The 14,375-nt window shown below is 43.4% G+C and overlaps 1 protein-coding gene and 1 long non-coding RNA gene across 3 annotated transcripts in view; one reads left to right on the forward strand and one right to left on the reverse strand.

Moving 5' to 3' along the window:
- Positions 1 to 6,643, reverse strand: part of LOC135902527 (zinc finger protein 143-like) — a 31,243-nt gene extending 24,600 nt beyond the window's left edge. Inside the window, exons 1-4 of one of the 2 annotated variants that reach the window (XM_065432647.1) lie at positions 6,363 to 6,643; positions 5,400 to 5,495; positions 2,855 to 2,971; positions 134 to 290 (exon numbers count right to left, since the gene is read on the reverse strand). In XM_065432647.1, the coding sequence (XP_065288719.1) occupies positions 134 to 290; positions 2,855 to 2,971; positions 5,400 to 5,480 (355 nt within the window). In that variant the 5' untranslated portion in view covers positions 5,481 to 5,495; positions 6,363 to 6,643. Of the gene's footprint in view, positions 1 to 133; positions 291 to 2,854; positions 2,972 to 5,399; positions 5,496 to 6,143; positions 6,316 to 6,362 lie in introns of those variants that run through there. The other variant, XM_065432648.2, reaches the window with a different exon arrangement.
- A 1,980-nt stretch (positions 6,644 to 8,623) lies between these two features.
- LOC139057843 (uncharacterized) lies at positions 8,624 to 10,317 on the forward strand. The gene is made up of 2 exons (XR_011513036.1): positions 8,624 to 8,939; positions 9,004 to 10,317. It is a non-coding gene; the product is annotated as an uncharacterized lncRNA (long non-coding RNA).
- Positions 10,318 to 14,375: the final 4,058 nt, after the last annotated feature.

Here is a 14,375-nt window from a genome sequence, read left to right on the forward strand (position 1 = left end):
TTTAATGATGAAAAGTTAACAGTTGTTTATTCTTCCTTCACGTAACAATCATCTGTGTCATGTGCAGCTAGTAATGTTTGTAAGTTCCTTCCGTGTCACCTTAGAATGACAAAGATGTAATTGGCCAACCAACCTATGGCTCCCCTTGGTCCAGCTTGTATGTAGGCTGTGGAGCCATCCTCCAGGGTAATGGCATGTGTGGTTCCACCTAGAAGCTTGGGATCTAAGCCTTGGAGAAATGCCGTTGAGCCATCTTCCAGTTTGACTCCAAGGCCACATGGGTCAACTTCCTATGGCACGTACAAGAGAAATTTAAAGAACTTCAAATTTAAAGGTAATTCTTATGCTTAAAAAGGGAACCAATAACTACGACACCCATGCAACGTTAACATATGGCCTCATTCATGAAACAGGATCAAAATGGCAGCTTTGATGTGAAACTTTATCTGACACAACTCTGGCAGTTGCTTTCAAACCGGTAATTTTTCAAACTGCTTTCCTGTTATACACAGAACACAGTGATAAAACAGAAAATTCAGGGCTAATAATTCAACAAGGTGGATTGTGGTGTTGCAAACAGTACCATTCACCATGCACATTCACCAGGACTGACATGACTATTATTGAGCTGATTAGAACATTTAGAGACGTAGCTAAAGGAAACAATAGAAAAGGGCACACTGCAAGGCTTGAGCTTTCTCAAAAGCCATGACCTGGCATGGCCCAAGAGCTGATTTTAGAAAATTTTGATGCGGGCCTAAGAGCTTTGGGTTTAGGATGGGAGAGTGACTTGTAATGCAGTCATGATGCATCACGAAGGCTCTCTCTTTCATGTGATAGAAAATGCATCAACTCTGTGTGCCTAGTGGCCACCAGTGATGCTAACGAGGGCCAGCAAACCTGCGCTCTGAGTATCACATTTCAGGATGGAGAGCCAGGACGGGTCCATATTTTCCAGGCCCTTGCGGGTACAGGCCAGGTTTTAAACCACCGCGCCATGCATGGGTGGGCCAGTTCACGATACTTTTGAGCTCGGGCCAAGCACGTGCCAGAAGAAAAAACGACCAATGCAGTGCTCTACGAGAGACTGTCTTAACCTCTACATGAACAAGTGGCACAGTACTGGAAAGCTTGTATGTGCTCTATGAAAGGGCTCCTCACCAGGCCCCATAGCAAATTTTGGTTATACGCTGGAAGTTGTTACGTGTCCTCTAGGTAGCATTCTGCCACAAAAATTTTTCAATTCGACTCATTAATAGCCAAGATAGAAATATTTCAGTGCCGCGAACTCCTGATTTCAGAAGGCAAGCTCCACTGCATAGCGAGACACTCTCTCCACTTCCACCGCCTAGCCTCCGCAAGCAAATTCCTTCCCTGCGTTCTCCCATACTGGACCTCGAGGATAGCGTGATGCATACATCACGGGCCCCGCCTTCACTTTTTTTTCTCACTTTTTTTTTTGTTTGTTTCCCCGGTGCTGTACACTTCTGCTGACGGCTTTGCGCGTGAGCTGTTATGATGTCTCGTCTCGCGCAGCGCATGATTTAGCGCGCTGTGCACAAGGCAACATGATTAGCGGTATAATTCTGTGCTACACGAATACTGAGGCAGACCAAGCGGATCGCAGAGCATGATCATGCGCTGGAACACGGTAGAAAATGGCATAGTTTCCGTACCTGTGCACGTGACTACACGACATCTCTCTTGCTTCAGTGCAAAGTTAAAGAAAAAAAGAAAAAAAAGGCAGACATGTCGTTTGTGTGTTTTATTAATTCTCTAAACTTCAATTCGTCAATTCAAGCAACAGATCAAACAAATTACAGATGTTGCCTTGAATAATTATCAAAGTCATGTGTCATCACGAGCAATGTCACACTGCGGAAACGACTATGTTACCCCCCGGGTTGGAGTGCGGTCGCCACAAGGGTAAAGGGAAAACGGCGTTCGGATTGAAATTTCAGATCTTTCCGGGGCACATAGCAATGTAATTATTTGCAAACACGACCGTTAGCGTGCACTGTATGCTCTGTGCTTGTCAGCTCAAAATGGCCAGACCTGGCAAGGGGCCCTTTAATCATACTGAGAAATGTTCACCTAGTGGCACTGTTCAATTTTCAAGATTTGCCAAGTCCCACAGAAATGTATTTCGACGCACATAACTTGTGTGGTTATAAATACCATATTTGTACGATTCTGCCGTGCCACCAATTGTAATGCGTAGTTTTATTACCACCCAAATATTAAAAAAACTTGGTGCCGATTCTACTGCGCACATCAAGTAACGAAACCCGAGTCGACGCACAGCATGCAGAAACAATTTTATGGAACATACAAAGGCACACAGGCATGTACAGAGCTGAATCTTAGCAGCTAGCTAGTCACTATCATAGACAGACGCCACCTACTTTTATGTCTACTGGCAACAGTAAGTAATCTTCAGTTTCATTTAATGTATTAGAAATGCCACGCTTCTTGAAAACTTGCATAACCACAGTCTACGGGAGGGCTTTCCATGCACTATTAACTTACCTTGCGACGTCTCCAAGCGTCGCTTTCTTCAAACGACCTGTTTAATGGCCGTGCAGCTAACTACCTTGCGTAGATACATGTATACTTTAGTAAGAATCAGTTTCATTTTTGATTTTGATAGAATTAGTTGCAATTGTAACGCACATGCAAATTTGAACACACCTTTTACTAAAAAGAAGTGTGCGTTGTAATTGTGCAAATATGGTATTTTACGTAGGACAGTTAGAAAGAGGGCAGTTTTCTCGTGTCTTGTAGACAAAGCGAAATTTTCTGACAAACACTGGGTAAAAAAAGAAAAGACGAAAAAAGAACTTGCGCGACTGACCTGTGAGAGACCAAGAGTAGCCACGGCCGAGGCAACCTCGGCCCCTCCAGGATCGCACAGGTCTTGGTTAGATGTTTCTTCTTCTACCTCTGCTCCTGCCACCGCGACATCTTCATCCTGAGAAACAAAAGCTCTGTGACTGACATTGTAGCTGTACATCAAACGGCATGGTGGCCGATTAATTTCAAACGGTTTCATAACACTGTACAAGTGTCTACATCAGACAGTCCCTAAGCAGGTTGTCCCATTGTGAGTAACCAGTACTCTTTCATCTGTTTGCTTTTCCTGTTAGTGTGTGAGTGCGTGTCTGTGTGCATGCACATATGTACAACGTAGGTCAAGTGATAAGAGCACCGCGTGTAAGGCAGAGGTTGCAAGTTTGATTCATGCAGGTAGTGAAATGTAGTGTCATCCTTTTTTTTTTGCCTTGCTTTTCTTTATACGAAATTATTACATTACAACAAGTTCCTTCTCATAGCGCATGACACAGCAACTCGTCTACACATCCCTTGTCAACCATGACTGCTGGCCTAATCTGATATGGCATTAAAAGCTGAGCCCTTCATTCTTTGAGCATGACTTGGAAAATCATGTCTAGAAGAGATTAAATTTAGGGATGTTGAATAGAAATATTTCCATATCGAAGTGAATAAAAATATTATTAGAGAAAAACGACCTTTGACTACTGAATCAAACACAAAATATTTTCTCACCCCCCCCCCCCCAAAAGAAAGTGATATATAAAGTTTTCATGAGGTCCATATGATTGTAAAAAAAGAATACTTAATTAGCATGTGTGGATGGGCTAATTGGTCCTTTTAGTCTTTCCTGCATTGCTGCCTTAATAACCTTATGTAAATTATTTGATACATGCACATGGAGTCGTTAACTGAGGAGAGATAGAACTGCTTTCAGTTACCCAGTGAACCATGGAAATGGCAGTAAGAAAACGAGGGAGGAGCCCGCCAGCAGACACATGCAGAATGTTATGTTCATTGAAGGAGACAAGAGTGATATTAAGGTACCACGCTGTTTCAAGAAGATAGAGACCTCGCGAGACTGGCCGATTAAAAAATAAAGAGCTTAGCCAATCCTTTAATGCCTGGAGCATGTTAAGCTGGAGCTATATAATTATTGAATGACTGGAATTTTTGAAGCAAAAGTTATCTGTTACTTGCGTTTGCCTGGAAACTCATTTTTCTGCACAGCAGCTGTGACTGTCCTGCAGCGAAATGCTTGGAACACTTCCCTCACCCATCGGTTGCTCTTCCTCGAGCCTCCCATAAGTGTTAAAATCTCTATATATCCTTTATATTAGAAGAGAAATGAATATTTGACTATACTGTACAATGAGTGCTTGAATTAAACACCAAGACAAATTATTTAATGTCCAATTATTTGCACACCCCTAGCACAAACGTTAGATAACCAGTTTATAAAATGGTTCCTGGGTTATTGTCAAAGAATGCTCATCTGATATCGACACTATAAAATGCAACCCAGCGCTACACACGTGGTACTTGTACAGTTGTACTGTAGCACACTACATCAGCCAGCTAACAACCAATTACATCAGTCCATCCAAGTTTAGAAAAAAACAATGCTGCTATACAGTCGTGTAATCTGACAAACATGAAAACTATTACACACCAGCAAACAAATTTTCGCCAGAGCTATCTGATTTTCTACAACAATTTCATTTAAATGCATCAAATATCAGTGAAACTGCTTTACAAGTAGTTTAATCTACAGTTGCAGTGTACAATAAACCATGAAAAGTATGGAGAGCAAAATGGCACAAAATTTATTTTTTTATTCACAGCCAAAGCATGCAGACCAATGCAATAAGCTGCGACAACTTCACATTGGATGGCTGTGCTTGAAGAAATATTCAATATTAGCTGATGTCGTGGTCAATAAATGTTTGCTCCAGTGAGTGCAGATTTTCTGTGATGTCGCGGTCATACATACTGGCTCTCAACTGCAGTGTGTACTTGGCACTCTTTGGTCATACATGGCCCTTGCGCCATTAAACTCATAAACTACAGTATGTGAAAACCTTGGGGTTCTAGCTTGACTAGAATTCGATGAATTCAGAGCTGTCCACAGATATTGCTAGAGAAGTGCTTCAAAGAGCACGCTTTATGAAAAAGTTAGGCAAGCAAGGCATCTACAGCATATTGTGCTTACCTCAATCAATTATGAAAAGAAAGCTTGTGGTGAACTCGACTTTTTACATTCTGCAAACTAAGCACTGAATATGACAGCAGCCAATGTTTAATAATAAAGAGTATGAAACGAAAGCTTGGCAGCTGAAAATATTTCTTTGGCTGCAGCTTGAAATTTAAGAAAACATATATCGAAGAGAAAAGAAGGTTAGTGCGCGTGTGCCTCAAAGACTTGTGGGAGCATGAACAGTTTAGCAATGTATGCTTCAGAACCAATCGTAAAAGATTTAGGATTCAGACATACTCACCACCTTGAGCCAAAAACAACAAACAACAAAAGTAAATAAATCTGCTTTCAGAAAATGTGTCTTGCCTACCAAGGTCACGTTTGGAGTAAGCAGGAGGCTGACGACTTCCTGAACATTACTGGCTCCTTCATTGCTCTCTTGGTCATCCATTCGAAGCTGCTAGACCTGCATGATGTACTGACGTAAGTAAAGATACATACAAAGTGTCCTTTCAATATATTTATTAAACTGCCCGAGTTGCCTACTAAACCAAACAGGCACCGGCAGAAACAAAGCGCATGGCTTTTCTGGTTAGCACGGTTGCAAAACATGCAGCTGAAAGTTTGTGTATTGTGGGCATTGAACGTATAGATATGCACTGCAGTGAGCGGTGCACATGCGTCAGTGTTTTGCGCCTGCGCTACAACAATGGAAAACAGCCTTCTCACAGGATAAAGGATTCACAATCCAAGATCGTTCAAAAGACTATTTTTGTTATCCCAATGTATCGCACGCAGCAGCACTACCTACGTCGTCGTCACGAACTAATAAGGAGTTCGAACTAAACAAGAGAACACGTGCGTAATTCGCAGTACGCGGCTGGCAAGAGCAGGATGGGCCGGTATTTGGCCGGCCGTGAAGGCTGCATAACCTGTGGCGAGGCTCAGCTGTCAAAAGGTACGCGTCTGACATTCACTGAGTGCTTCCAAACTACGATGCCGAATATAAAATAGCCCTTTTGGGACTACGCAGTGCCTCCCTTAACGTAATGGTGCACCTCAATGCGAGTGTTGCAAAACAAGCAAGGCTAGCAACGTGTCGGGCATAGTTCACCATTTAAAGAACGACGTGACGGCATCTCGTTTCGGCAAATGGCAACCTCGCAGCACATTTTGAGCATTTGCGATCATAAAAACAACCGTTATGGGTGATTTTTTGCCTAAAATTGACCACACTTGTCAGCTCAAACACGCTGCGCGGTCGACACCAATGAAACAGCATCCGAAGACACTCGAAGAATCTTGGGAAAAAAATTGAACACTGGGAACTCACCTGCCTGCCCACCATGCACAGCGAAAAGAATATGGCGACCGGAGGCCGCCCTCATCAGTGTGGCCAGGCGCTGTCAAAGCTGAAATTTTATGACTCCACCTTTGTCGGATAACGGAAAGCAGTTTTAGTGCACCGAATGAATTAAAAACCTACAGTCGGCGATTTCTTTTAACTTGGCTTCAGACAACCGCTGCTGTACGATAGCCGGGTTTGCGAACGGCGCCAGTTTCCCGTTTCACATGGCGAGATTTTACTTGCGATTTCGCATATGCGACGTCCGAGCTGCCGGTTAGTGCGTGAGATTTTTCAATGGTACGGACTTCGTGCCGCGTGGCCGGGAAACCAATAAAGACGCAAATCGTTGGACGCTTGCCACCATGACGAATTAATTTGCACGAACTAATTTCACGAATTAATTTTTAGTACCTATATTTCACATCTTTTTCGAGCAATTATTCCGAAAAGTAGGAGGAGGATGTTGGCCACAGGCGGAGCTGCCTTGCCGCCCCAGCAAATTTATGGTAATTGGTAGAATTTTCAGTTTCATAAAATTGTGCAGGCTCTACAATCTCTATCGTTCGATTATAGCTTGCCTATTATACAATTTTGACTTGTTTTGCACTTCACTATAACCTACCCGATTCTTTGCCGATCCCTAAGAGTGGGTACTTGCCAGCAGGTCACAAGGATCTACATCTACACCTTCAGCGCCGGCTTGCAGCGGACCAAGTGTAGGCACGACTACATATACACCGTCAAACATATCTGCAAGGAGATCGCAGAAAAAGCTGGGACTCGGGTGATCGATTGGTTGCGTAAAGCTGGGACTCTAGTTTGGGTGGATTGTTGTCTCAAAACATGGCTCGTACACACGAGGGGTATTGGCCACAGTCGATGGATAGAAGCGTACACCCAATAACAACACACCAAAAGGGGTAAAGGCGAACATTCAGAACGAGCAGTTGGCAACTAACTGATAACACAGATGTTGAGAGGACCTATACACAAACTAAATAAAGAAATGATAGAAAATGCCCCACAGTTGGTACCCTAGCAGTGTATCCTCCGGATGCTTCAATGAACTTGTGCAGATCAGTAATAATCGAGCTGCCTAATTGACAGGCACCAAAACACAACATGTTTGGTGTTGTAAGTGCTAAACCCAGTTTTCTAGTTGGAAATATGAGGGACATTCTGGGGAGGGAGGAGAAGCGGCAGCAAGAAAGAAAGAAATGGTCGATAGTTTTTGGTTCATTACACAAGGACAGAGGTCAATTATGGATAAACCAAATCTATGGAGGTAAAAATTTAGTTGGGGAATTCTACAGCGGAAGCTTGATCCCAAGTAACCACGGATATCCGTGGGACGTCCACCATAAGTCCCAACGTCCATCCATCCGGATATCCAACACGGACGTCCGTGGGACGTACATGAAAAGTCCATATCCTGTTTGGATGTTCGAAGGACATCCCACCGGGATGTCCATGGGACATCCCATTTTGAACGTCCGCTGGCTGTCCATAAATAGGCATGCCCAGGATATACACTAGTGAGTTATATATAAACTAGCATAAATATATTGCCGGAAATTTTAGTTTGTTCATATTATATCTGTTTATTTTTGTTCTCTATCGGACACAGTTCATTCTTTTTTTCAAAGCAAAATAAATATATTTCCAACTTGATATAAATTCTGCCCACTTTAACATCGCAGTATTAAACTACGATTTTTTTTCTATCGGTGGGTCATACAAACAATTTGTAGTTTGCTTTAAAAAAAATGCTTGTGGATGACTAGCAGAATATATAAGCGCCCATTTGAAGCCACTTATTCGACCTAGAGCCAAGCACTCAAGTTACCCCTCATTATGAAAAGTTCCTGATCATAGAGTTTTGGTCCTGACCTCCTAACATGTAGGTTCAGGTTTATCATTGGAACAGGAAGTAAAACACGTTGTTGGGCTAGTTGGTGCATTGTATTAAGAAAAAAACCAGCAAAAAAAAAGACGGACACAGGAAACATACACAAGACAGGCCTCTTCCAGCCTCTTTCCTGTCTTCTCGTATGTTTCCTGTGTGCGCCTGTTTTTGGCTGGTTTCTTAAAACAGGAAGTTGTCTGCAGTGTTCAATTGTGCATACAATAATATCATTATAGGTAACAAAAACAAATCTCAAAGGCTACGCTTTTGGTGGCTGCATGCGTTGAAAGCGATTACGAAAGCTATAATGCGCCAGAGCCGCCATGCATTGACAGTAATCTCAAAGGCTATGTTATTCTGGCGCCGACAGCTTTAGCAGAAACTAAAAAAACTCGAAAATCAGATACCGAATATTCCCAGAATAAGTAAATATTTAACTGTGTAATAATAGAATATTTAAAAAACCTATTTATGTTTGCGTAGATGCACGTGGAAGTGTTAGAACCTTGGCAAAGCAGAACGCTGCAGTCATCCAATCCAATCCAAGCTCTAGCCATCGTCGCCACGCCATTTTTTCATTCTGCGATCGTTTTAGGGCAGCGGAGCAGCGTTTGTCACCTTCCGTGCCTGCCGAAGTCTCCTACTCAGCTACCAAGGTATGACAGCTACATCGATTTCTTTTTTAATTCGTTTGGGTATTGAAATGTGTTTTCTTCACAGGTGCCAGGATGCCTAGACTGCGGGAGAAGCCGCACGCGCGAAAAAAGAGCGTCGCTGGAAACAAAGACGATATTCGAGGACTTCGGATCTCGCACCGGCAGCCAGCAGTCAACAGCTCGAGAATTCGCAAGTCTAGAACTGTGCAGTGGCGCGTATACCCCGCACGCATGCATTAACATGTGCGGTCGGGCTGTCCCTGCAAACATTTGTACGCCTTGTGATGTTGGTCGCTGCACCGAGGCGACATCGGAAGTTCAGGACGGTGGTTGTGACACTACGCTCACTAAGGACAATGTGCCTTGTTTCCCTGATGGATATACTCTACGTGACGCTTCGGATGGTTCACTTCGCTGTGAGAACGGAACAGGATCCCTTAGGAGAGGTGTACGCACAAGTCAATGCGGGTTTTCTGGTAAGCAGGACCCCGGAGTCTACATTTTTCTTTAGCTACCGCGGACTCTTCATTGGCGCCCTTTTGATTCTCCTGGCAAAGAGCTTCTCCTGGCTAATGCGCTCATGATCAGAGCTGTAGCCGTCAGTAGCAGCAAGATCGCCTGCTGATCTCTACGAAAAATAAAAAGCTCCTTTTAAAAAAGTGAAGAATATATTAGTTGTTTTTATCTACAAGTTTGTTTAATATCGTGAGAATATGGTCACTACGGCCACGGCGGGGACATTGTAAACGAGAGTACGCATTCGATGGCCAAGTGAGTTTTAATAATTGTAAGAACGCACTACGCCACGAGAAAGAGCTATTGTTTAAAGAAAGTGAAGAATATATTGATTGTTCTTCACTAATAGTTCGTTCAGCCACGTCAGAATGTGGAGACATTGGGAACGAGAGTACGCATTTGACGGCAAGTTGACTTACGAGAACGCACTACGTCGCGAATAACATTTAAGCTGCAATACCATTAAGCATGTCCGTGTGGCACCCCGCGAATGACATTAAAGTTTAAGGCATTAGCCAGTTAATGTCATTTTTTGTGCCCGTGTCGCAGAGTGCTAGTGAAGTGATGTAGTCAAGATTAATTCCTTCATGTCATTTCTGTTGCTTTCGCTGCTTAATAATGCTAATTGATGTATTTTTGCTCTTTCTTTTTATTCCATGCTGCAAACACAAATGTCAAAGCAGGGTGGGCAATAAGTATTTTTTGTTCTGCTGTTCTCTACCTTGTGTTGTGCTATTGAAATTGCAAGTTTTCTTCTTTATCCGTGTATTTATTTGTTCTTTGAACAGTACGCATATATCTGCTTATTGGTCTTTTTATGTATATGTATAAGGCGACAATAAACGTTTAATTGTATTTGGAAGTTGGTGTAAGTTCATTTCTCGTTTATTTAAAACAAGAATGCATTCAAGCATTAGACCAATGTAATATATGTATATATAATGGTCCGGTGCTTGAATGTGTCCCGGCCACTACTGTCGCTTCAAGGCATGTGTATATCTGGAATATCCCCGGGAAGACACACACACACACACACACACACACACACACACACACACACACACACACACACACACACACACACACACACACACACACATATATATATATATATATATATATATATATATATATATATATATATATATCCTGAACGTCCCCTGAATGTCCATGCTGGATGTCCGCGTCGGACGTACTACGGATGCCAAAGCGATTACCTTTGGATTCCCCAGGGACGTCCCTCGGACGTACGTCGGACATTCATGGATATCCCACGGACATCCCGAATATCCAGAAAGGACGTCCGTCGGACGTCGCCCGGATATCCGTGGTTACTTGGGATAACGTCCCCTCACATTAGTGTGAAAGGATTTGCTCGTGTTCCACCGAAATTTTAGATGTCGAAAATCATCTGCGGAAAATATTGATGATTCATTACAATTCATCAATAAAAGGCGTTAAATCTAGCTCTTGTTATAAAAGCGAAATCAGGAAAAATATTTAAGAATATTTATTCAGCGAGTCAGCTGATTCATTTAAAAAAATTCCACTACTGGGGACCTGGACAAAGCGGACTTCAGACAAATTGTTCGGGGCAAGCGTCGAAAATATACTCGGAAGGTGTGACCGATTATTAGAAGTTAAATGAATGCAAACCGAAAGTGCATCAGTAACAACTATTACTTTAATGAAGGGAAAATCAGACATCCACCCGTTCGTAGCAATTGCTACAAAGGAAACCCATACGGGTTCCTCGAGAGAAAAGCCTCAGAGTTGTAGAAAAGCCTCAGAGTTGTAGAATTTATTTTTTTCTACAACTCTGAGGCTTTTTTTTCGAGGAACCCATATGGGTTTCCTTTGTAGCAATTGCTACGAACGGGTGGATGTCTGATTTTCCCTTTAATAATTACTTCTCTCCACCTTGCGGGTTTCCGCAGTACTACTAAGTCAAACTATTACATTAGAATTCTGTGTACCCAACTTTCTCATAGCTAGAATAATTGCCAGAAATTCTGCAAGAAATATTGGGGTATAATCAGCGAGACGGAGAGCAAGAGACCAGTTAAGCTGATATGAAAAGATGCCAACTCTGGCCTTCCCTAAATATCGTGATGCATCTGTAGAAATAACCAAGTTAGACCGAAATTTACAAAGATGATCTTGAAGCAGACCTTCAAGTATGCGCGCTGGAAGAAATTTTGCGTGTTTTGGAAAAAAATGTCATCAAAAATCAGTTTCACCTTTAAAGGGCCCCTGAAACGGTTCGGACAAATTTTGTAGGCGCGTAGGGTACAGCTTAAGTAGAACATTCGCACCACAATTTAAGTGAAGCGTTACGTATTAAAGGAGCTGCAAGCGATTAGAAGTTACTCTCCTCCCTAGCTATGCTTTTCCTCCTCAACTCGCTCGCCGAGCGAGCGGCGCTAAGCTCCGCCTTCACTGGTTCAGCGTCACGATGCGACGTCACATCGCTCACTTCCGGTTGTTTAGGAGCACGCCCCCTCCCGCGCGAGACCTCTCCGCTAGCCGCTTGGCCTTCGACCGAGAGCTATCGAAGCAGCGTGCGTTGCGAGCATTCTGTCGTAGCGCCGAACGTGTCCGGTACTCCGCTAAAAACAGGCAAGCTGGTCATTTCGGCAAATGACTGGAGGCATAAACTCAAGCTGATGAAGGAACTTTAGCGTAGACGTACGTGAGCAGCCTGATCGGTCTGCACGGTCCAGACACTTGCTGGCGCAGCGCTTAACCAGTCAAACAAAGCGCGAATATTGCTCTAAGTGTAAAACATTTTAAACATTTATAAATCAACGTGTTGATGATTACACTCCTGCGAAAAATACACACCAGCAGCAAAGAATACACTTTGTTGCTGCTACTGTGTATGGTTGAGCTCTGTGCCACCAGGTGGCTGCACCGTGCAGACTGTTCACATTTGCTCTTCTGCTCATCTCGTGGCTCATCCCGGCACAGTCAAGCGGCCAGACCCTGTCCCCTTGCGCTTGCGTTTGCCCTAATACTGGACTCGCGGTTTGCAGGGCGCTAGGTTTGCAGTCCACAAGGCAACAAAGTCGAATCATAGTGCTCGCGAAAAGACTGAGACCGACTCTGACCGCGGAGCTCTCGTCAAAATGGAGTACGTTGTAACACAAGCAGACGACACTTGCTGTGTGCCGGAAGTGCTGAAGTGTACTAAAAAAACTATTCTTGTGTATTCTCTTTAAGTTATTTTCTTTTTACAAAAACAAAGTAACTAACATTCCAACTATTACGAGCATCATTTGTTCAGCATAAAGTTGGAAAAATTATCGACCACGCGCCCTGGTCAGCCAATCAGATAGCTCGCCCATGTGACGTAATATGGGTTATTTGCATCATATGGGTAGGGGCGGCTTAAAATTCCGCCGAGCAGTGCGCTACGATCGGCAGCGATGTGTATTTTTAAAAGCTTATAATAAATTCCACGCTTTACGCAGAGCACTTAGATGCATCAATTAATGATCAGAAGAACCTACTCTAACGACTCAGTACGTTTGTAGAAAATCGCCAAAATCGTTTCAGGGTCCCTTTAAAGAATTAGTTTTTGGAGAAATCAGGCACGGTAGCCGAGCATCAAGTTTCGATAACAGCGTCTGAACAAAAACAACTTGTGGTTGTCGATAACGCCGGCAATGTGTTCTGAAAAATGAATCGGGAGAATTGATGAAGATGGACTGCAAACGGGAAAGGATTGCATTGTATAGCTTCAGAAAAGTCAGGACAGTAAGTTGCTTAAATGCGGACTCAAGCGGAAGGATTCCAGCCTCCAGATAAAGCACGTCGTTAGCCGCGAAGCGTGGCAACCCAAGACATAGACGCAGCGCTTGTAATTCTATCAGTAGTAAAGGTCTTAGCTTGTATGCACCACACCCTGAAAAAAGAAAACAGCCAAACTCGAGACTGGTGCGGACGTAAAGTCTATAAATCATCAGCAACGCAGCTCTACGCATCCCTGTGCTTTTATTACTGAATCGGCGCAACAATGCCATTGCACATTCCTTTATTAGCGTATGATTCGATTTGCGGCTGCTCGTTTAGCTAGCCATCACAACTTATCCCTAAGTTCGGGAGGTACGGATAAACCACTGTAAACGCAGCGCAACCAGGCAGTAAAAAATCTAATAATACAATTTCGCAGTCTGAACACACATGTTAAAAAGTGACAGTTTCGAAGCGTGGCTTGTATGGGTGCCGGGGCACGGTCTTCGTCTTCATTAGTCTTTCTGGCACTCGGATTCTTCTTATGTTTGCCGTATGACGCTGATGTCCTAGGACGTCCCACTACATACAATGAAATCACTAAACACTATACTACCTACAACGTACAGACCCAGGTGGCACGTCAGGTTGGGCCAACGTTGGAAACATATTGGCACATCTTGGCCCAATGACGGCCTAAGATTAACAGCGTGGTTCCAATATTGGCAGTGCCATTCTGGTTCCTGGCCCAATGTTGGCCTAAGGTTAACAGCGTGGCGCCAATATTGGCTGTGCCATTCTGATAGAGATCCAACGTTGGCCCACATTACACAGTCAGTAAACAATATTGGCTGTGCCATTCTGATAGAGATCCAATGTTGGCCCACTTTACACAGTCAGTAAACAATATTGGCTGTGCCATTCTGATAGAGATCCAATGTTGGCCCACTTTACACAGTAAGTAAACAATATTGGCTGTGCCATTCTGATAGAGATCCAATGTTGGCCCACTTTACACAGTCAGTAAACAATATTGGCACTGCCGTTCAACAAGGCGGGAATTATTGGACCGACTTTCGTATGGATTTGCCAATATGGGTTACTAGTTGGCTTTCTTTGGAGGACATTGGCCCGTAATAAGCTAATTTTCGCCTTGTCGGCTTTTAGTGCTCTACGACTTGCTGA

This window comes from Dermacentor albipictus, chromosome 3, assembly GCF_038994185.2.
Source record: "Dermacentor albipictus isolate Rhodes 1998 colony chromosome 3, USDA_Dalb.pri_finalv2, whole genome shotgun sequence".
NCBI lineage: Eukaryota > Metazoa > Arthropoda > Arachnida > Ixodida > Ixodidae > Dermacentor > Dermacentor albipictus.